Source organism: Bos javanicus, chromosome 29, assembly GCF_032452875.1.
Source record: "Bos javanicus breed banteng chromosome 29, ARS-OSU_banteng_1.0, whole genome shotgun sequence".
Lineage (NCBI taxonomy): Eukaryota > Metazoa > Chordata > Mammalia > Artiodactyla > Bovidae > Bos > Bos javanicus.
In genome coordinates, this window is record NC_083896.1 from 42,184,384 (window position 1) to 42,208,097 (window position 23,714).

The following is a 23,714-nucleotide window of genomic DNA, read 5'->3' on the forward strand; positions in this document are numbered from 1 at the left end:
AGCTAACAGAGAGTCCGTGGCTTAATTGGTTTGTCCTTGCCAGGAAAGAAAAGGAGTCTTTCTTCTTCCTATTGGGCTCTACTACTATCACAAGACATGGAAGCTCCCCCTTCTAATCTCTTGATTCTATTTAATTGAAGTTTCTGTGTATTAAGTTTATACTATAGAAAATCCTAACGACTCCATATAAAAAGCCTGTTAGAACTGATAAGCAAATTTAGGAAAGTTGAAGGATAAAAAAATCAATGTTAAAAATTAATTATATTTCTATACACTAACAACCAACTATATGAAACAGAAATTAGGAAAGCAAACCCATTTACAACAGTAAAAAAATAAAATAAAATATTTAGGAATAATTTAAGCAAGGAGGTGAAATTTTTCTGTGTACAGAAAACTATAAATATTAATGAAAGAAACTGAAGACACAAATAAATGGAAAGATATTCCATGTATTGGCCTGGAGTAATTAACATTGTGAAAGATCCGTACTACCCCCAAGTAATATACAATCTCTCCCCAAGCAATCTCTATCAAAATTCAAATGCATTTTTCTTTGAAGTAGAAAAAAACTATCCTAAAACTTGTATGGTACCACAAAAGACCCTGAATAGCCAAAGCAATCCTGAAAAAGAAGAACAAAGCTGGAGGTATCACACATCCTGATTTCAAACTATATCACAAAATTATAATAATCAAAACAATATGGTGCTGGCATAAAAACAGGCACAAAGAATGGTGGATCAGATAGAGAGCCCAGATACAAACCCATACATAAATGTTCAACAAGAATTTAATAAGGAACACACAATGAGGAAAGAATAATCTCTCCAATAAACAGTATTGGGGCAATTGGATAGTCATATGCAAAAGATTGAAACTGAGTCCCAGTCTCATACAACTCACAAAAATTAACTTCAAATAGATTAGACTTAAAGGTAAATCCTAAAAGCATATTAGAGATACCAAGGAAACATTTCATGCAAAGATAGGCTCAATAAAGGACAGAAATGGGAGGGACCTAACAGAAGCAGAAGATATTAAGAACAGATGGCAAGAATACACAGAAGAAGTATACAAAAAAAGATTTTCATGACCCAGATAATCATGATGGTGTGATCACTCACCTAGAGCCAGACATCCTGGAATGTGAAGTCAAGTGGGCCTTAGGAAGCACCACTATGAACAAGGCTAATGGAGGTGATGGAATTTCAGTTGAGCCATTTCAAATCCTGAAAGATGATGCTGTGAAAGTGTTGCACTCAATATGCCAGCAAATTGGAAAACTCATCAGTGGCCACAGGACTGGAAAAGGTCAGTTTTCATTCCAATTCAAAGAAAGGCAATGCCAAAGAATGCTCAAACTACCACACAATTGCACGCATCTCACATACTAGTAAAGTAATGCTTAAAATTCTCCGAGCCAGGCTTCAGCAATACGTGAACCATCAACTTCCAGATATTCAAGTTCGATTTAGAAAAGGCAGAGGAACCAGAGATCAAATTGCCAACATCCACTGGATCATCGAAAAAGCAAGAGAGTTCCAGAAGAACATCTATTTCTGCTTTATTGACTATGCCAAAGCCTTTGACTGTTTGGATCACAATAAACTGTGGAAAATTCTGAAAGAGATGGGAATACCAGACCACCTGACCTACCTCTTGAGAAACCTGTATGCAGGTCAGGAAGCAACAGTTAGAACTGGACATGGAACAACAAACCGGTTCCAAATAGGAAAAGGAGTACGTCAAGGCTGTATATTGTCACCCTGCTTATTTAACTTATATGCAGAGTACATCATGAGAAACGCTGGGCTGGAAGAAGCACAAGCTGGCATCAAGATTGCCGGGAGAAATATCAATAACCTGAGATATGCAGATGACACCACCCTTATGGCAGAAAGTGAAGAAGAACTAAAGAGCCTCTTGGTGAAAGTGAAAGAGGAGAGTGAAAAAAAAAAAAAAGTGGGCTTAAAGCTCAACATTCAGAAAACTAAGATCATAGCATCTGGTCCAATCACTTCATGGCAAATAGATGGGGAAACAGTGGAAACTGTTGTGGCTGCCTTTCTTTTTCTGGGCTCCAAAATCACTGCAGATGGTGATTGCAGCCATGAAATTAAAAGACACTTACTCCTTGGAAGGAAAGTTATGACCAACCTAGACAGTATATTAAAAAGCAGAGATATTACTTTGCCAACAAAGGTCCGTCTAGTCAAGGCTATGGTTTTTCCAGTCGTCATGTATGGATGTGAGAGTTGGACAATAAAGAAAGCTGAACGCTGAGGAATTGATGCTTTTGAACTGTGGTGTTGGAGAAGACTCTTGAGAGTCCCTTGAACTGCAAGGAGATCCAATCAGTCCATCCTAAAGGAGATCAGTCCTGGGTGTTCAATGGAAGGACTGATGTTGAAGCTGAAACTCCAGTACTTTGGCCACCTGATGTAAAGAGCTGACTCATTTGAAAAGACCCTGATGCTGGGAAAGATTGAGGGCAGGAGGAGAAGGGGATGACAGAGGATGAGATGGCTGGATGGCATCACCGACTCGATGGACGTGGGTTTGGGTGGACTCTGAAAGTTGGTGATGGACAGGGAGGCCTGGCGTGCTGTGGTTTATGGGGTCATGAAGAGTCAGACAAGACTGAACGACTGAACTGAGCTGAACTGAAAAGCATAAAACTCCTGAGGTGGGGAGGTGGGGGTGGGGGGTGGAAATAGGAAAAAAGCTTCTTGACGTGAGTCTTGGCAATGTTTCCCGAATAAGACACCAAAAGCATAAGCAACAAAAGCAAAAATAAAAAGTAGGACTGCATCAACTAAAGAGCCTCTGCACAACTGAGAAAACGGTGGTTTGAAAAGGCAATGTACAACTTGGGAGAAACTAATGTACGGCAAAACCACTACAATACTGTAAAGTAATTAGCCTCCAATTAAAATAAATAAATTTATATTTTAAAAAAGTGTCAAACCATATATCTGATTAGGGGTTAATATTCAAAAAATATAAAGAAACTATCAACTTTTATCAAAAAAGCAAATAATTCAATTTTAAATGAGCAAAGGATCTGAATAGACATTTTTCTAAAGAAGAAACAAATGGCCAATAGGTATGTAAAAAGTGCTCAGCATAATTTAGGGACATGCAAACTAAAAGCACAATGAAGTATTATCTCACACCTATTGTCAAAAAGATAAGAGATAACAAATGTTCACAAGGATGTTGAAAAAGGAAATCCTTACACACTTGTTGATGGGAATGTAAATTGGTACAGCCATTGTGGAAATGCTATGGTAGTTTCTCAAAAAATTAAAAATTGAACTACCATATGACCCAGCAATTCTACTTCTGGGTGTATATCCAAAGGAAATGAAATCAGTATCTTGAAGGGAAATCTGCACATCCATATTAATTTAGCAGTTTTCACAATAGACAAAATTTAGAAATAGTCCAGATGTCCTTCAAAAGTTAAATGAGTAAAAAAAGTGTGAGATACACAGACATATGCAATGGAATATTATTCTGACTTTTAAAATTATAAGGAAATCTTTCCATTTGCAGCAACATGGATTAACCTGGAGGGTATTATGCTAAGGGAAATAAGCAAGACAAATATTTTATGATATTACTTACATGTGCAATCTTAAAAAAAGAAAAAATCAGTTTCTTAGAAGCACAGAACAGAATAGTGGTTGCAAGGGGCTGGAGAAAAGGAGAAATGGGGAGACACAGGTCAAAATGTAAAAACCTTCAGATATAAGTCTGGGGATCTAATGTACAGCATGGTGACTACAGTTAATGATAATGGTATCCAATGAATGCTTCCCTGGTAGCTCAGACGGTAAATAATCTACCTGCAGTGCAGGAGACCTGGGTTTGATCCCTGGGTTTGGAAGATCCCCAGGAGAAAGGAATGGCTACCCACTCCAGTATTCTTGCCTGGAGAATGCCATAGACAGAGAAGTACAGCCCATGGGATTGCAAAGAGTCAGACATAACTAGTGACTAATACACTTACATCCTATGAATGAATAAAGAAGATGTGGTATACACACAATGGAATATTGGCATAAGAAATGAAACACTGTCATTTGTAGCAACATGTATGGACCCTGAAAATAGCATACTAAATGAAGTAACTCGGAGAAAGACAAACTACTTATCACTTATACATAAATTCTTTTTTTTTTTAACATTTTTTATTTTTTTAATTTAAATTTATTTATTTTAATTAGAGGCTAATTACTTTACAATATTGTATATATAATACAAATGAATCTGTTTAGAAAACAGATTCACAGACATAGAAAACAAACTTATGGTTACCAAAGGGGAAAGGTGAGGTGGAGGGGTATAAATTATGAGCATAGAATTAATAAATACACACTATTACATATGGGCTCCCCTGATGACTCAGGCAGTGAAAAATCTGCCTGCAATGCAGGAGACCTGGGTTAGATCTCTAGGTCGGGAAGATCTCCTGGAGAAGGGAATGGCAACCCACTCCAGTATTCTTGCCTAGAGAATCCCATGAGCCGAGGAGCCTGGTGGACTACAGTCCATGAGGTTTCAAAGAGTCAGACACAAACTGAGCAACTAACACTAACACTAATATATATGAAATGGGTAGTCAGCAAGGGTTTACTGTATACTTTATAATACAGGGAATAATATTAAGTATTTTATAATAACCCATTATAAAAATAACCTGAAAATTTTTATATATATGATTATATGCATAATATATATATGGATCACTTTGCTGTAAGCCCAAAACTAACATGATATTATAAATCAACTGTATTTCAATTAAAAATTAATAAATAAAAATTTAGCTTAATGAGTTAATAAAGATCTCAGCTGTACTAGATGTAAACTGATATACACATTTGTGACTACAAATCTTTGTGAGAAAGGCATTATTTTTTATTCTCCTAATATCCTAATCCTGATTCTCTGATTTATTCATCTGCTAATTCTTCTTTTGAATGACAAAGACACTGAGGCTAAAAGATATTCAATTAACTTCCCAAGGTACATACCTGGCAAATGGCAGAGCCATTGTATAACACCAGGTAATAAAGTCTGGGTGTAAAATCTACTACTCCAAGATCTCCTCTGATTCTGTCCTTAGATTTAATGCCAGTCATTTCATTCATGAAGATGCAACATGCTAGGATTTCCCTTAAAGAGGCTGACTCATGGACCAAAATTAAGGCTGTCAGGAGAATTAGTCTCCTTCCTGAAAAAAATGTTTTTTCTACCAAGAGCAGCCAACTGAGAACCAAGCTCAGTTGCCAGACTTTCAGGCCCCTCTCATAAAAATGAAGCTTTGGACCTAAATTCAAGTAACTCTTCAATTAGTGCCTTCCTGACCTAAATCTACAATCTTGACACCCCTTTTGATTCCCAGCGGGCAAATTGAGTGTCATGCCAAAATGCCATTGTCACTACACAATTTCCCTTTAACTCCACAACTCTCCATTCATAACACTGTACACCTGTCATTACATATTCAGTGTCTGTATTTTCCAGTAGAAACAAAGGGAAGTCATCTACCTGGTCCTCTGTTGGGAACCTCACAAAGCCTACAATTGTGCGACCACTCAACAGTTTGTTTTGTTGAAGGTCCTGAGATCCGCCATGCAGGAGGAGCTGGAGGCAGCAGAGACCAAACCTTCTGTGCTTGACTTGTTCCGCACACCCAACCTGCGTAAAAGGATCTGTCTCCTGTCCTTTGTGAGGTGGGCTTCACACAATACATGAGGGATGTTAAAATAGTGGAGATGTGATTGTATTTGTTATTTCAACATCTATAACATGCTAGAGGGGCAGATTTGAGACAAAGTATGAGGAAGTTAAGAATATGGTTGCCATGTTTGGCTAAAAGTGAAAAGGTTATGAAAAGGCAAGCACAGAAGTAATTATACAATGAGGAGTTCTGTTTGTCACACCACCCTACCAGGCTCATCACTGCAGATGCTGAGAATGTCAATCATGGCACATGATTGGCTATGAGTATCTTGGCTATAAGTTTCTTCACTTGTTCTAATTTTAATTAAAGTAAAACTACAAATAGTAAAATGAACAAATATATGCTGTTCAATGAACAATTCCATATACAGATAGCCATCACCCAGATCAAGGTATAGAAAAAAAGCTAAAATTCTAGAAGGCTCCATCATATCTCCCCTATAGCAAAACTCTCTCCCCGGAAGTGTAATAATAATTGTGACCTCCATCATCATACAATCATTTTAGATAATTTTAAAGTCATAACCTTGCAAGGAATTATTTCACAAAATAGACCATTCCTTAATAGTTTATCGCCAACACTGCCTGTCTGGGCCAATATTATTGCAATTTGTAGGACCTATAGTCTAAATTTATGTGTCTTTCCCCTTTGTTCACCACAGATTTGCAAATGTGCTGACCCATTTTGGCCTGACTCTCCACCTCCAGCACTTGGGGAGCAATATTTTCATGTTCCAGATTCTCTTTGGCATAGTCACCATCCCAGCTAATTACGCCGCTCTTTTGGCACTGAATCACCTGGGCCGTCGAATAACCCAGATGTTTTTCATATTTCTGCTGGCCGTCTCCACTCTAACCATCACATGTGTGTCTGAAGGTAAGAAAAGGCCAAATATTCAAGAAAGAAAATGTCTTCCCCATCCTCATTTCTCATGAATTGTACTGGTCACACCTATTGCAAGCAAGAAGAAAATGGAGACTGGGTTCTAACAATTCCCCGAAACCAATCTGGAGTTTTAGTACATGTGCATGCTAAGTCACTTCAGTCTTGTCTGACTCTTTGTGACCCTATGGACTGTACCCAACCAGGATCCTCTGTCTATGGGATTCTCTAGGCAAGAATACTGGAGTGGATTGCAATGCCCTCCTCTAGGGCATCTTTCTGATTCAGGGTTTGAACCTGCATTTCTTGCCTCTCCTGTATTGACAGGCGGGTTCTTTACCACTAGCGCCACCTAGGAAGCCCCAGGTGTTTTTAGTACATATTCTGCTATTAAGTTGCTGGAAAAAGAGCCAAAGATCCGTCAAAGTTGGCTCTGATATCATGTCCAAGAAGCATCTGGAAATTGATGCCATGTATTACTGGCAGTTTCTCTAAGATAGCATTTGATCACTTGGCTTTGCCCAGTCACGCTTCATTTGGGCCTTTGCTTGCTTGCTTGTTTGGCCCCCTGCAGTGGAAGTGTGGAATCTTAACCCCTGGATGGCCAGGGAAGCCCTGCCTTTTTATAGTAAGTATGAAGGGTCTAGGAGCTTCCCTGGTGGCTCAGCAGTAAAGAATCTGCTTGCAATGCAGGAGACGTGGGTTCAATCCCTAGGTTGGGAAGATCTCCAGGAGAAGGAAACAGCAACCTACTCCAGTATTCTTGCCTGGAGACCCCCATGGAGCCTGGCGAGCTACTGTCCATGAGATCTCAAAGAGTTGGACACGACTTAGTGACTAAACAACCACAACCTGGAGGATCTAGACCTTGTGGCTGCATCTCGTGCAAGGACACGATACTGTCACTTCCTCTCTTCAGGCTCTCTCTCTTTTTTAAATTAACTTATTTATCTTAATTGGAGGATAATTACTTTACAATATTATGATGGTTTTTGCCATACATCGATATGAATCAGCCTCAGGTGTACATGTATCCCCATTCCAGAACCCCCCTCCCACCTCCCTCTCTACCCTATTCCTCTGGGTTGTCCCAGAGCACCAGCTTTGAGTGCCCTGCTTCATGCAGTGAACCATGACATTTTATTCCATGATTCTGTCTCCAGAATGTATATATATTCTCCAACTCTGGTTTAGGGGTGTGGTCTTGACCTCAAGAAAACAAAAATTTCTTATCTTCAGGCAGAGAAGAAATATCCATTAGGAACAAGTCACTGTAGTTAAGGGCCTCTCTTAGAATCAATTTCACTGAATTAAGCAATCATGTGTAATAAATAGGGGAACCCAGATGGTCACCATGCTTCACGTGATTCCCAGTGTGCAGTTATATATTTTACATGATACTTGAGTAGCAGGTTCCACTCCTCATCTTTTTATTATTATTATTATTGGAACATAACTGTTTTACAATGTTGTGTTAGTTTCTGCTGTATGAAAAAAGTGAATCAGCTATGTGTATACAGAGATCCCCTGCTTTTTGGAGCTCCCTCCTACCCACCCCCATCCCACCCATCTACCTCATCACAGGGCACTGAGCTGAGTTTCCTGTGCTATACAGCAATTTCTCACTAGCTAGCTATTTTACATGTGGTAGTATATATATATATATATATGTTAATCCTAGATTCCATCAGTTCAGTTCAGTAGCTCAGTCGTGTCTGACTCTTTGTGAACCCATGAATTGCAGCACGCCAGGCCTCCCTGTCCATCACCAATTCCTGGAGTTCACTCAGACTCACGTCCATCGAGTCAATGATGCATCCAGCCATCTCATCCTCTGTCGTCCCCTTTTCCTCCTGCCCCCAATTCCTCCCAGCATCAGAGTCTTTTCCAATGTGTCAACTCTTCGCATGAGGTGGCCAAAGTACTGGAGTTTCAGCTTTAGCATCATTCCTTCCAAAGAACACCCAGGGCTGATCTCCTTTAGAATGGACTGGTTGGATCTCCTTGCAGTCCAAGGGACTCTCAAGAGTCTTCTCCTAGATTCTATACATATGCATTAACATACAGTACTTGTTTTTCTCTTTCTGACTAACTTCACTCTGTATGACAGACTCCAGGATCAGCTACATCACTACAAAGGGTCCAACTTCATTCCTTTTTATGGCTGAATAATATTCCCTTGTATATATGTACCACCTCTTCTTTATCCATTCATTTGTCTGCTGATGGACATTCAGGTTGCTTTTATGTTCTAGCTATTGTTAACAGTGCTGCAATCAAATTGGAGTAGATGTGCTTTTATTTTTATTTTTTTATTATTATTTTTTTTAACTTTATAATATTATATTGGTTTTGCCATACATCAACATGCATCCACCATGGGTATACAAGTGGTTTTCTCAGGATATATGCCCAGTAGTGGGATTTCTGGGCCATATGGTAGCTCTGTTTTTAGTCTTGCTCCTCTCTTCATCTTGAACAGCATCAGCAGAGCAAGTTTGCTGCCTTACAATCAACGTCACTCCAATGTTGCAATATTCTTGTGAGATTTTCTGTAACTGGGTGGAAACTGACTGAACCTTGCCTTCAGTGTTTCCCGAGGGCTAGCATTCTTTCCTTTGTGAAGGTCCTTACTCCTGATTTTCTAACATTATTCTAAATCTAGTTGCTCTTCAAATTGTTCATTAACATAGCAGCCCTGCCCTCTTATTATATTCTTCTGCAATATAAGTCCCTTGTAAATATTGCATATGCACCAATGTTTCAAATTCATGAAGATTTAAGTGATGATCATACCCCTCAGAAACTGCCAACAAGAGTTCTACATTCTACCTCAAGGCCAGAGGAGACACAGAACAGAATTAGTGCCAGAGAACACCTGCTGGTCTCACCTTCTTTTTCCTCTTCTGCAAATCTCAGACATTCAAGGAGAATTGATGAAATAACCCAGACCCTTTTATTCATCATGAGTGCTAAAAAGTAGATAAGTCACATTTCTCAGCCTATTAGACACTGCACATTTTCGACCCCTGTGCAGCTTCTCTGCAATGTATACTTGCAAACACCTCCATTCAGATCTTCTTCATTTGTAATTACAGGAATGCAATTGCTTCAGCTCAGATTTCATGAGCCTCACTGGTCTTTCTCTCTCCAGAAATGCAGGCCGTGCGTATGGCTTTGGCAGCTTTAGCAACAGGAGTTTCTTTTGCCACATTTGCCAGTAATTTTTGCCATGGAAGTGAATTGATTCCTACTGTGCTCAGGTATACTGAAATCTCATGGATACTCTTTCAGGATCAAAACAGACCTTTCTGAGTTAACTGACATTTATTGAAGGAAGAAAAGAAGATTGGTTAGTTACCAAAGCAATCAATTATAATTACAAAACACCAGCAATTTATAAGCAAATTTATTTAAAGCAGACTTTGTTGGGCACTGGGTGATGCCCTTAAATGCATCATCTTATATAGTCTTCTGAACCACACAAAGGATAGATGGCATGAGTAATGGTATCTTTTTTAATGATCAAACTGTTTTTTAATGCACTTAATGTACTTGAATTTGAAAAAAATCGCTTATGATTAACAGAAAATTTCAAAAGCAAGCATATGTCATCAGCATATGTCTACTGCTATGCTATCTCCCATAATCAAAGCAAAATAATAAATCACAAATTATATTGTAGATTTGTACTTGACTTTCTTGTATTATTGTTTATACCCCAAGGGTAACATCTGTGGGAATCATGGGAATTGCTGCTAATACTGGGGCAGCCCTGGCTCCCCTCTTGATGATTCTAACGGTGTATTCCCCTCACCTGCCCTGGATCATCTACGGAGTCTTACCCATCCTCGCTGGTCTTGTTGTCCCACTCCTTCCTGAAACCAGGAATAAGCCTCTGCCTGATTCCATCCAGGATGTGGAAAATGAGTGAGTAAACCCTCTAAGTGTCCCTTGGGGGAGCTGTGCACTCAGGGTCTGTGACGAGGATGGCAAAACATGAGTTGAGACACTGTCCCCCAAACAAGCTAAGATCTAAGCTATTTCCAGGTGATCCATGCCTTTGGTTTAGCTAGAGTCTCATCCCTCCCCACAGTGACCTCAGACTCTCCCAAGCTTCCCTGGATCACCCAGACCAACATCAGTATGCACCAGTAGGTTCAGTGGTGAAGAAGCCAAAATTAGATGCTCTGGTGTGACATACACACTCCTAAAGGTGTTTCACAAACATGCACTGATCCAAACATGGGATTCTCATCCCTCAGACCCTGGCAGACCTCAGCCCAGAGAGGGCAGTAAGCTCTCTGAGATTGTTGGTGTCTGTAGGTCTGTGACCTGCCCAGGTCACTGAAGACCTGAGGGAGACCAAGGAGAAGACCAGAGCCCCTCCCCTCCCACAGATGGCAGTGTATCTCGGGGGAAAGAGTCCTACTGTGTTGCCTGTGAGATTTGGACCATCTGACTTTCCCTGGAAATGAAATGTTACAAAAAGAGAGAAGAAGAGTAGTAAATATTGGGATTTTAAGGTGATGACTGGGAAAGGATTCTATGACTTTCTGTGTTCAATTTGCCTTTTCCAAAAACTTTTGACCAATGCAATGGTGTCCAAAAGTAAAAGTAGAAACTATTGAAGCTGCCTTCCCAAAGTTTGCTCTGGGAGTTTGGTCTTTTTCTTCACAAGATTCATTCCAACTTTCAGGGCTGAGGTCACAGTTTTCACACAAGCTGGTGGACAAAAGTTTAGCTTATTCTAAAAAATAAACATGTAGGGCATACAGGCTTCTTCCATGTCTTTTTATTTTTTGTGTTTGCTTACTGATTTATTTGTATTTGTCCTAGGGAAAAAAACTCAAGAAAAACAAAGCAGGAAGATACTTTCATGAAAGTGACACAGTGTTAAGGGATTCCAGGAATGAACTGTTAATCAAAGAGGAAGAAAAAATTGGTGTCTTTCCTAAATATTAACAAAATGTGAAGAATAAATAAAACAAACTGTATGATAAAAACATAGATCCATTGACTATTGTTGTACTAATTGCTAAATATTCAATACCTACAACCAATCATTGTAAGAGGTATGAAAGAAAATAGAATTATAAAAATATTTATATTAAAATGTTTATGTAATGGTAGAAACCTAGTATGCTTCTAGATAGTAAAATTATTAGTCTTAAAAGCACTAGTGTATTTTGCAGTTACTTGGTAGAAGAATTACAATTTTTAAAAAACCTATATTTTTTGAGATATTAAAACTTGTTCCAAATATATTTAGAAATTAATAGTAGACAAGATGATTCAGAAAAAGAGGATTATAGAGTGGATTGAGCTGCTTGTTAAGTGGAGAAGCATGTGCAAGTCTTTAATTTTGTAAGCTATAATAGTAAACCAAAAAAATAGTAATAGCAGATGCATTTTCAAATAAAAAGAAATCCAGAAACAGACCATAGTATTTTAACATTTAATATATCATAATTTGGGCATAAGTCACTAGAGGAAATAGAGTATTGTGCAAAAAAAAAAAAAATAGCATTAACCATGTGGTTAGAAGTTGCTAATAATTTGATCACATAGTAAACCAGAAAAATCTACCTGAATAAAGTTAAATGGAACAAATAAACAAGAGAGATGATTATACTGCTTTCTTTCTGTTTTGAATGACTTTTATCTCATTTTCTTACCTAATTACTCCAGCTGGGACTTCCAGTGCTATGTTGAATAGAAATGCCAAGAGTGGACATTCTTGCCCTGTTCCTCGTATTAAAGGAAACACTTATAGTTTCCCCTGTTAAGTACAATGCTAGCTGTGGGCTTCTCACAGATAGCCTTTAGTATGTTCAGGCAATTTCCTTCTATTCCTGTCTATTAGTGTTTTATCACAAAAGGGTGTCATTTTTGTGAAATTCTTTTCTGCATTCATTGAGGTGATCATTTGATTTTTATCCCTCATTCTGTTAATGTGGCATGTCACATTATTGACCTGATGTGTTGAACCATCCTTACATATCAGCGGTAAATCCCACATGGTCATGATGTATAACCCTTTTAACAAGCTGTCAAATTATTTTCTAACATTTTGTTGGGAATTTTTGTGTCTACATTCATCAGGAATACTGGCCTATAACATTCTTTTCTTGTATTAATAGTATCTTTAACTTTGGTATCAGGATAATGCTAGCCTCAAAATATTAATTTGGGAGTGTTCCCTCTTCTTCAATTTCTGATAGAGTTTTGAGAACTTGTGTTAATTCTTTAAGTGTCTGGTAGAATGCATCTGTGAAACCATCTAGTCTCGAGCTTTTCTTTGTTATAACAAAGTGCGTATGTGCTCAGTCATGTCCAACTCTTAGCAACCCTTTGGCCTCTAGCCCTCCAGGTTCCTCTGTCCATGGGCTTTTTCAGGCAAGAATGCTGGAGCGGGATCTCCTCCAAGGGATCTTCCTGACCCAGGGATCTGACCCATGTCTCCTGAGTCTTCCATGTTGACAAGTGGATTCTTTACCACTGAGCCATCCAAGAAGTCTGGCACCAAGGCTTGGGTGGTTCAGCTGATAAGGAACTTGCCTGTCAATACAGGAGATGCAAATTCAATCCCTGGGTCAGGAAAATTCCCTGGAGTGGAAAAGGGCAACCCGCTCCAGTATTCTTGCATGGGAAATTCCATGGACAGAGGGGTCCATGGGGTTGCAAAGAGTTGGACACAACTGAGGGCACATGCACCATTTTCTTTGTTGGGAGATTTTAAATTAATGATTTAATTTACTTCCTCATTATTGGTCTGTTCAGAATTTTTTTATTTCTTCCAGATCCTAGGAATTTATATCTTATAGGTTACCCAATTAGTTGACGTATAATTGTTCATAGTAGTGTCCTATGATCTTTTTAAGTGGTAATGTCTCTTCTTTTTCACTTCTGATTTCATTTATTTGTCTCCTCTTTTTTGCATTAGTGAAAAAATATCGGTTTTATTTTATTTTTTCCAAAACATTACTTAATTTTGGGTTTTTTAAATTGTGTCTGCTATTTCATTTATTTCTGCTCTAATCTTTAATGTTTCCTTCCTCCTGTTAATTTAGGCTCAGTTTCTTCTTTTTCTAGTTTCTTGAAGTGTAAAGTTATGATTTTTAATTTGAGATATTTCTTCTTTTTAGTGAAAGCACTTATTACTATAAATTTCCCTCTTAGTACTACTTTGCTGCATACCATAGTTTAGATACCTTGCACTTTCATTTTTGTTTGTCTCAAGATATTAACTAATTTCCTTTTTGATTTCTTTTTTGGCCCACTGGTTGTTCAAGAGTATTTGGTTAAATTTCCACATATTTATGAATTTTCCAATTTTCCTCATATTATTGATTTATAGTTCTATTTCACTGTGCTTGCAGAAAAAATTTAGTATGATTTCAATGACTATGATTTTATTTGTAGAAGACCCTAAAGACTTCACACACACACACACAAAAAAAGAAACTGTGAGAACTAATAAACAAATGCAATAACATTGCTGGATACAAATTCAATAAGCAAAAATCAGTTGCATTTCAATACACTAATAATGAACTATCCAAGACAGAAATTAAGAAAACAATTTCATTTGTAATAGCAAAAAAAGAATAAGACAGAATGAAGAAGTGAAAAACTTGTACTTTGCAAATTATATGAAGTAATGGGAATGGATGCCATGATCTTAGTTTTTTGAATGTTGATTTTTATGCCAGCTTTTTCACTCTCCTCTTTCATCTTCATCAAGAGGCTCTTTAATTCCTCTTCACTTTCTGCCATAAGTGTGGTGTCATCTGCATATCTGAGGTTATTGATACTTCTCCCGGCAATCTTGATTCCAGCTTGTACTTCATCCAGCCCGGTATTTCACATGATGTACTCTGCATATAAGTTAAATAAGCAGGATGACAATATACAGCCTTGATGTACTCCTTTTCCTATTTGGAACCAGTCTGTTGCTCCATGTCTGGTTCTACCTGTTGCTCCTTGACCTGCATACAGGTTTCTCAGGAGGCAGGTCAGGTGTCCTGATAGTCTCTTTAAGAATTACCAAAGCAATCTATAGATTCAATGCAATCCCTATCAAGATACCAATGATATTTGTCACAGAGCTAGAACAAATAATTTCACAATTTGTATGGAAATACAAAAAAACCTCGAATAGCCAAAGCAATCTTGAGAAAGAAGAATGGAACTGGAGGAACCAACCTGCCTCACTTCAGGCTCTACTACAAAGCCACAGTCATCAAGACAGTATGGTACTGGTACAAAGACAGAAATATAGATCAATGGAACAAAATAGAAAGCCCAGAGATAAATCCACGCACCTATGGACACCTTATCTTTGACAAAGGAAGCAAGAATACACAATGGATTAAAGACAATCTCTTTAACAAGTGGTGCTGGGGAAACTGGTCAACCACTTGTAAAAGAATGAAACTAGAACACTCTCTAACACCATACACAAAAATAAACTCAAAATGGATTAAAGATTTAAACATAAGACCAGAAACTATAAAACTCCTAGAGGAGAACATAGGAAAAACACTCTCTGACATACATCACAGCAGGATCCTCTATGACCCACCTCCCAGAATATTGGAAATAAAAGCAAAAATAAACAAATGGGACCTAATTAAACTTAAAAGCTTCTGAACAACAAAGGAAACTATAAGCAAGGTGAAAAGACAGCCTTCAGAATGGGAGAAAATAATAGCAAATGAAGCAACTGACAAACAACTAAGCTCAAAAATATACAAGCAACTCCTGCAGCTCAATTCCAGAAAAATAAACGACCCAATCAAAAAATGGGCCAAAGAACTAAATAAACATTTCTCCAAAGAAGACATACAGATGGCTAACAAACACATGAAAAGATGCTCAACATCACTCATTATCAGAGGAATCCACTAGCTTTGTTTGTAGTGATGCTTCCTAAGGCCCACCTGACTTCACATTCCAGATGTCTGGCTCTAGGTGAATGATCACACCATCGTGATTATCTGGGTCATAAAGATCTTTTTTGTGTAGTTCTTCTGTGTATTCTAGCCACCTCTTCTTAATGTCTTCTGCTTCTGTTAGGTCCATATCATTTCTGTCCTTTATCAAGCCCATCTTTGCATGAAATATTCCCTTGGTATCTCTAATTTTCTTTTTCCTTTTTTTTTTTTTTTTGCATTTTATTTTATTTTTTTATTTTTTCGCTTTTTTAAAATTACTTTACAATATTGTATTGGTTTTTCCATACATCAACATGAATCCGCCACAGGTATACACGTGTTCCCCATCCTGAACCCCCTCCCTCCTCCCTCCCCGTACCATCCCTCTTACTGCTGGGCATACACACTGAGGAAACCAGAATTGAAAGAGATACATGTACCCCAATGTTCATCGCAGCACTGTTTATAATAGCCAGGACATGGAAGCAATATAATTTTCTTGAAGAGATCTCTAGCCTTTCCCATTCCATTGTTTCCCTCTATTTCTTTGCATTGATCATTGAGGAAGGCTTTCTTATCTCTCCTTGCTATTCTTTGGAACTCTGCATTTAGATGTTTATATATTTCCTTTTCTCCTTTGCTTTTAACTTCTCTTCTTTTCACAGCTATTTGTAAGGTCTCCTCAGACAGCCATTTTGCTTTTTTGCATTTCTTTTCCATGGGGATGGTCTTGATCCCTGTCTCCTGTACAATGTCACGAACCTCCATCCATAGTTCATCAGGCACTGTATCAGATCTAGTCCCTTAAATCTATTTCTCACTCCACCGTATAATCATATGGGATTTGATTTAGGTCATACCTGAATGGTCTAGTAGTTTTCCCCACTTTCTTCAATTTAAGTCTGAATGTGGCAATAAGGAGTTCATGATCTGAGCCACAGTCAGCTCCCTGTTTTGTTTTTGCTGACTGTATAGAGCTTCTCCATCTTTGTAACTCCATACCCTAAACCAGAAAAAGAGTCTAATAAACTTAAATGGAATCAATAAACCACAATTTTCAATAGAAAATGCTACAAAACTGTGGAATATTTTTTAAATAACAGAAGTATTTTTATTTTTTTACTTTACAGTATTGTATTGGTTTTGCCATACATCAACATGAATCTTCCACGGGTGTACACATGCTCCCCATCCTGAACCTCCCTCCCACCTCCCTTCCCATACCATCCCTCTGGGTCACCCCAGTGCACCAACCCCAAGCATCCTGTATCCTGCATCAAACCTGGACTGGCGATTCATTTCTTATATGATATTATACATGTTTCAATGCCATTCTCCATTGTGCTAGGTCTTCAATGCTGTGTGGGCTTTTCTCTAGTTACGGCAAGCGGGGTCTACTCTCTAGCTTCTGTGCACAGGCTTCTCATTGCAATGGCTTCTCCTGTTTTGGAGCATGGGCTCTAGGGCACATGGGCTCAGTAGTTGCAGCTCTCAGGCTCTAGAGCACAGGCTCAATAGTTGTGGCGCACAGGCTTAGCTGCTCTGTGGCATGTGGGATCCTCCTGGATGAGGAATCAAACCTGTGTCTCCTGCACTGACAGGTGGATTCTTTACCCCTAGTCACCAGGGAAGTTTCACGAGTATTTTTTTAAGTCTACAGTAGGAAGATACATTTCTATTTCTATTAGTTTGTTTGGCCATTCCTGATATCGTCTTTGCTGGCTCTATCTTCTCAATGCTCTACTTAAAATCAGAGTTCTAAAAGCTCATCCTTAGCCTTCTTCTCTTTTCGTTTTATATGATCTTCTCTGGTGCTCCTGACACTGATAGGTACTTGGTCTGCAGCTATACCTGCTATACAAACGCAAACAGTGACAGATTTTATTATCTTGGTCTCCAAAATCGCTGCAGGATGGTGGCTGCAGCCATGCTATTAAAAGACACCTGCCCCTTGCAAGAAAAGCTGTGATGAACCTAGACAGTGTATTAAAAAGCAGAGATATCACTTTGCCTACAAAGGTCCATATAGTCAAAGTTGTTTTTCCACTAGTCCTGTACCTATGTGAGAATTGGACCATAAAGAAGCCTGGTGTGCTGCAGTTCATGGGGTCACAAAAAGTCAGACATGACTGGGTGACTGAACAACAATTATACCTGCTATGTCTACAGCTTAGACTCACTATTTTGTCTAAAGAAGTGTTTCAAATCCCAAGTAGAAAACCCTACATAGATATCAAAAAAAAAAAGAAAGCAAAATTTTGCCTTTCCTTTATTCTGAAATTAGACAATGTCAGTCCAATGCATTCTGAAATCCTTCCTGTAGCCCACTGGGAACCTGGCCCCACTCTCCAGCAAGAAGAGGACCAGCAATGGGCAAAGAGGAGCCATATTTCTCCCACCCTACCTCCCTGAGCCCCGGGGCACTTAGAAAATCAAAAGAAGATTTGAAGAAGCAAGTCTCAGAAAGGCAGGGGTGGGGGTCCCTCTGGAGCCCCCACAGCAGGAATTTGGGAATTTTTATGCTGAACCCATTAAAACGACTCAGACCAACAATTTACCTTCTGCGCATCTCTTCAGCCAAGTTTAAAATTCCCAGGAGACAAATGTTTGCTTAGAATGATTCTCTGGCAACCTCATACATATTTCCCATCTGGTTGACCCTAGCTGTGAATGATAAATCCAAGGGCAGGGATACCCCATTTAAGATAGGTCAGTTTAGTTCAAATTTATTCATCCATGGCCAGGAATACACAGCTCTTTTATAAGTAGCCAGGGGATAAGCTCTTTTCTCTCTGAATAAATGTCCTTCCCTCAATTCCTCCTTTGGTTGTTGTTCAGTCACTATATCGTATCTGAATCTTTGCGACCTCATGGACTGCAGCACACCAGGCTCTTCTGTCCTCCATTATCTCCCAGAGTTTGCTCAAATTCCTGTCCATTGAGTCGGTGATGCTAACACATATCCTCTGCCACCTCCTTCTTTTTTTGCCTTCAATCTTTCCCAGCATCAGGGTTTTTTCCAATGAGTCAGCACTTTGCATCAAGTGGCCAAAATATTGGAGCTTCAACTTCAGCATCAGTCTTTCCAATGAATATTCAGGGTTCCTCGCAGTCCAAGGAACTCTCAAGAGTCTTCTCCAGCACCACAAATTGAAAGCATCAATTCTTTGGCACTTCCTCCTATTGGAAGGACTAATACATTTCTGGGTAGTTATTATGATGCTGTATTAACAGGGCAGGAACAGCTTCATTTTCCATGCATTTGGGTTTCATACAATCTTAATGTATTAGAACATTAAAATTCACCTTTGATAGGCTGCTCTTCATACACCAATGGTTAAGCATTTGGCTCTACTGAGCAACTATTATGAGATGAGATGGTTGGATAGCATCACCTACTCAGTGGACATGAACTTGGGCAAACTCTGGGAGATGGTGAGGGACAGGAAGGCCTGGCATACTGTAGTCCAAAGGTGGACTTATAAGTGCACAAACTCTGCTGTATAGTCAAAGATGGTGGTACTGCTGCCAAAATGGGATTACTAGTCTGGTAGGCAATATAATAGTTGCTGTTGTTGTTCAGTCGCTGAGTTGTATCTGGCTCTTTGCCACCTCACTGGCAAACTCCAGCAGACAGTGAGGGACAGGAAGGCAGGGCATGCTGTAGTCCATAGGGTGGCAAAGATTGACTGGTATGATCTTCTTGCTGTCCAAGGGACTCTCAAGAGTCTTCTCCACAGTTCAAAAGCATCAATTCTTCAGCACTCAGCTTTCTTTATGGTCCAACTTTCACATCCATATATGATTAGTGGAAAAAACACAGCTTTGACTCTATGGACCTTTGTCAGCAAAGTGATGTCTCTGCTTTTTAATATGCTGTCTAGGTTGGTCAAAGCTTTTCTTCCAAGGCACAAGCATCTTTTAATTTCATGGCTGCAATCACCATCTGCAGTGATTTTGGAGTCCAAGAAGATAAAGTCTGTCACTGTTTCCATTGTTTCTCCGTCTATTTGCCATGAAGTGATGGGACCAAATGCCATGATCTTAGTTTTTCGAATGTTGAGTTTTAAGCCAGGTTTTTCACTCTCCTCTTTCACCTTCATCATGAGGCTCTCTAGCTCCTCAGTCCTTTCTGCCATTAGGGTGGTATCATCTTCGTATCTGAGGTTATTGATATTTCTCCCTGCAATCTTCATCCCAGTTTGCGCTTCATCCAGCCCAGCATTTCTCATGATTTACCCTGAATATAGGTTAAATAAGGAAGGTGACAATATACAGCCTTGACGTACTCCTATCCCAATTTGGAACAAGTCTGTTGTTCCATCTCCAGTTCTAACTGTTGCTTCTTGACCTGCATACAGATTTCTCAGGAGGCAGGTAAGATGATCTGGTATTCCCACCTCTTTAATAATTTTTCACAGTTTGTTGTGATCCACACAAAGGCTTTAGTGTAGTCAATGAAGCAGGTATTTTTCTGGAATTCTCTTGCTTTTTCTATGATCCAACAGATCTTGGCAATTTGATCTCTGGCTCCTTTGCCTTTTCTAAATCCAGCTTGTACATCTGGAAGTTCTCAGTTTAGGGGCTGTTGAAACCTAGCTTGAAGGATTTTGAACATTACCTTGCTAGCATGTGAAATGAATGCAAGTGTGTGGTAGTCTGAACATTCTTTGGTATTGCCCTTCTTTAGGATTGGAATGAAAACTGACCTTTTCCAGTCCTGTGGCCACACTGAGTTTTCAAATTTTGCTGGCATATTGAGTGCAGCACTTTCACAGCATCATCATTTAGGATTTGAAATAGCTCAGCTGGAATTCCATCACCTCCACTAGCTTTGTTTGTAGTAATGCTTCCTAAGGACCAGTTGACTTCACACTCCAGGATTACTTACCTGTGTTTGGAAGATGACGGCTCAACCACACAAAATATCCTTTCCATACTTTTCTTAATATTAATATCTGGCCAGGTCCTCCTGTTTGGCATCTGGGCAATGCTCTTAGACGAGGCTTGATTAGCTCCACCCCCGCCCCACCCTTCCAGAGACCAGCCTTGCCGATTAGAAATCCTGAGTGTAAGCCCCTAAAAGGTAATTTCTTCACTGTTAGAGCACTGTTTTCCTATTGCCCTGTGAAGTCCCAGGGCTGTCCTGGACAACCACCGACCGGGCACAGACATATGGAAGAACAGAACCCTCAGTGTCTGCATGTGAGCAAGACATACTGCAACTTCTTGCTTTATCCCTGAGCCTAGATGGTAGTGAAGCCTGCTTCTGATGCAGTGTGCCAGAATGGGCTCCCTGAGACTCCAGAGCACCCAGGCAAGCTCTGCCACAGCCACAGGAGGTCAGGTGAGGGGCAAGGGGCCGGGGGTGGGGGTGACATGTGACTCTGTGCAGCATCAATCCTGGATTTGCGTCAAAGAGGTACAAAAAGAAAAGATTAACTTTTCTCCCACCACTTCCCAGTAGAGAGGACACACTTTGTTGCTTCAGCCCTGAGAGAGATACTGTCAGTGTCCGTATCCTGCAGGGACTTCCTGTCCAAAGGCATCATGCCTGTGTGCTTAGTCACTCAGTCATGTCCGACTCTTTGCGACCCTAAACTGTAGCCTTCCAGGCTCCTCTGTCCATGGGATGCTCCAGGCAAGAATACTGGAGTGGATAACCATTCCCTTCTCCAAGGCATCTTCCCAACCCAGGAATCTAACCTACGTCTCCTGCATTGCAGGTGGATTCTTTATGGGCTGAGCCACCAAGGAAGCCTAAAATTACAATAGATCAGCTCAAAAATTTATCCTACTCATGAGTATCTGTTAATATTCATCCAACAGCCAAAGTCTGATATAAAGATTATGCGCAATTGATTTTGCCTTCGCTGTGGGTGAGGAACCCTTTGTCCCTGCCCCACATAGGCCTCTTCATTATGCATCTTCTGGCCTTAATTACCTCTTCCCGCATTTCATTATAACACAGCTCTTGATCCCAAAGTCCTTATTTTGCCAAGTGGAGACATTACTGCTATAAACATTTATCCACTTAAAGGACTGGGCAAAGCTGGGTGAGTGGGTGCAACCTGTTCACGGTGGGCACAGAGTCTGCGACAGAGATAATGAACACATAGACCCACGGAGTCACTGATGGTCATCAGGAGGCTGGGATTGACAGATACACAGTACTATATATAAAATAACAAGTACTTACTACACAGCACAGGGAACTCTACTCAATATTCTGTAATAACCTATATGGGAAAAGAAGCTGAAAAAGAATATGTGTATTAAATCACATCAGTCGTGTCTGACTCTTTGCAACCCTATGGACGGTAACCTGCCAGGCTCCTCTGTCCATAGGATTCTCCAGGCAAGAATACTGGAGTGAATTGCCATGCCTTCCTCCAGGGGATCTTCCCAACCCAGGGATCGAACCCGAGTCTCAGGTTGCCTGCATTGGAAGGCGGGTTCATTACCACTAGGGCCACCTGGGAAGCCCTGAAAAAGAATAGATACATGTATTTTATATAAGGGAATCACGTTGCTGTACACCTGAAACGCAACATTGGAAATCAACTATACCCCAAAATTAAATAAAAATTAAAATTAAATAAAATTCACTCTAATTTACAAAAAAAAAAAAACCCGTGCCTGGAACAGGGTTAGCACTCTGCTGTCACTGCTGTCCTTGGCATTATTACTTTACTCCCATGAACTGTTGGGAGCCTGTCCCTGAAGGCTTCGGGTCTAGCACATGCCCTCCCCCAAGGCTAGCCTGTCGTGAAGTTTTGGACTCTGCTTCACCCACAGCTGCTCCATTTTTCCTGTTTCTGGCATTGAGCAGCTCCATGATATTCTGCCTGCAGGGAGGGTTCTGCTGCTCAGGCAAAGCTTGGAAAGCACTGCTCTGGAAAATCCCCTGAAGACAGATCTCCCTTGTTTTTCCAGCTCAGACTGTCTCTCCACCACCTTGGTCACAGCTCACAGGCTCATGCAAATGTCGGGCGAGCCCTCCTGCATCAAGATGGAAAGGCCAGGAAGCTGTGGCCTCAGTCAAATTTTTTTTTTCTCAGTCGATTGTCTTTTTCAAACACCCTTCTTTTGAAACACAACTGGAAGAATCCAAAATTACTCATTTACAAGGCCTTCCCCCTGCATTGCTACAAACTCACATATGCTTTACCTTTTAAGTTGAAGCAATTTTTCTGAAAACATAAAAATTATCTTTTTTATATTTAACCTAGAAAACTAAATGCTTTTCAATATCCATCACCATAATTTAACAAATTTAAAAAAATGAACCACTTTCTTTCTTCCAATTTTATTTTATTTTTAAACTTTACATAATTGTATTAGTTTTGCCAAATATCAAAATGAATCCGCCACAGGTATACATGTGTTCCCCATCCCGAACATACCATCCCTCTGGGCTGTCCCAGTGCACCAGCCCCAAGCATCCAGCATCATGCATCGAACCTGGACTGGCAACTCATTTCCTACATGATATTTTCCATGTTTCATTGCCATTCTCCCACATCTTCCCACCCTCTTCTCCCACAGAGTCCATAAGACTGTTCTATACATCAGTGTCTCTTTTGCTGTCTCGTACACCGGGTTATTGTTACCATCTTTCTAAATTCCATATATATGCGTTAGTATACTGTATTTATGTTTTTCCTTCTGGCTTACTTCACTCTGTATAATAGGCTCCAGTTTCATCCACCTCATTTGAACTGATTCAAATGTATTCTTTTTAATGGCTGAGTAATACTCCATTGTGTATATGTACCACAGCTTTCTTATCCATTCATCTGCTGATGGACATCTAGGTTGCTTCCACGTCTTGGCTATTATAAACAGTGCTGCGATGAACATTGGGGTACACGTGTCTCTTTCCCTTCTGGTTTCCTCAGTGTGTATGCCCAGCAGTGGGGTTGCTGGATCATAAGGCAGTTCTATTTCCAGTTAAAAAAATGAACCACTTTCTCTGCACCAAGAAACATCACCGGCGCAGTCAACAATTAGCTGCCTTCTCATTAAAGCGTCTGCTCAGCTGGCTGACAACGGGCTGGCTGGCTTCAAAAGCACAGGGAATAGACCCTTCCGGAGAACAGAACTTTGAGTTTGAACTCAGCCTTCTTAGAGTTTGT

The 23,714-nt window shown here is 39.8% G+C and overlaps 1 protein-coding gene across 1 annotated transcript in view; it reads left to right on the top strand.

Moving 5' to 3' along the window:
• Positions 1-11,790, top strand: part of LOC133241359 (organic anion transporter 7-like) — a 30,002-nt gene extending 18,212 nt beyond the window's left edge. The window contains exons 6-10 of the mRNA XM_061406732.1: positions 5,629-5,744; positions 6,417-6,631; positions 9,792-9,900; positions 10,364-10,567; positions 11,477-11,790. Of these exons, the coding sequence (XP_061262716.1) occupies positions 5,629-5,744; positions 6,417-6,631; positions 9,792-9,900; positions 10,364-10,567; positions 11,477-11,537 (705 nt within the window). The 3' untranslated portion in view covers positions 11,538-11,790. The remainder of the gene's footprint in view (positions 1-5,628; positions 5,745-6,416; positions 6,632-9,791; positions 9,901-10,363; positions 10,568-11,476) is intronic.
• The last annotated feature ends 11,924 nt before the right edge of the window (positions 11,791-23,714 follow it).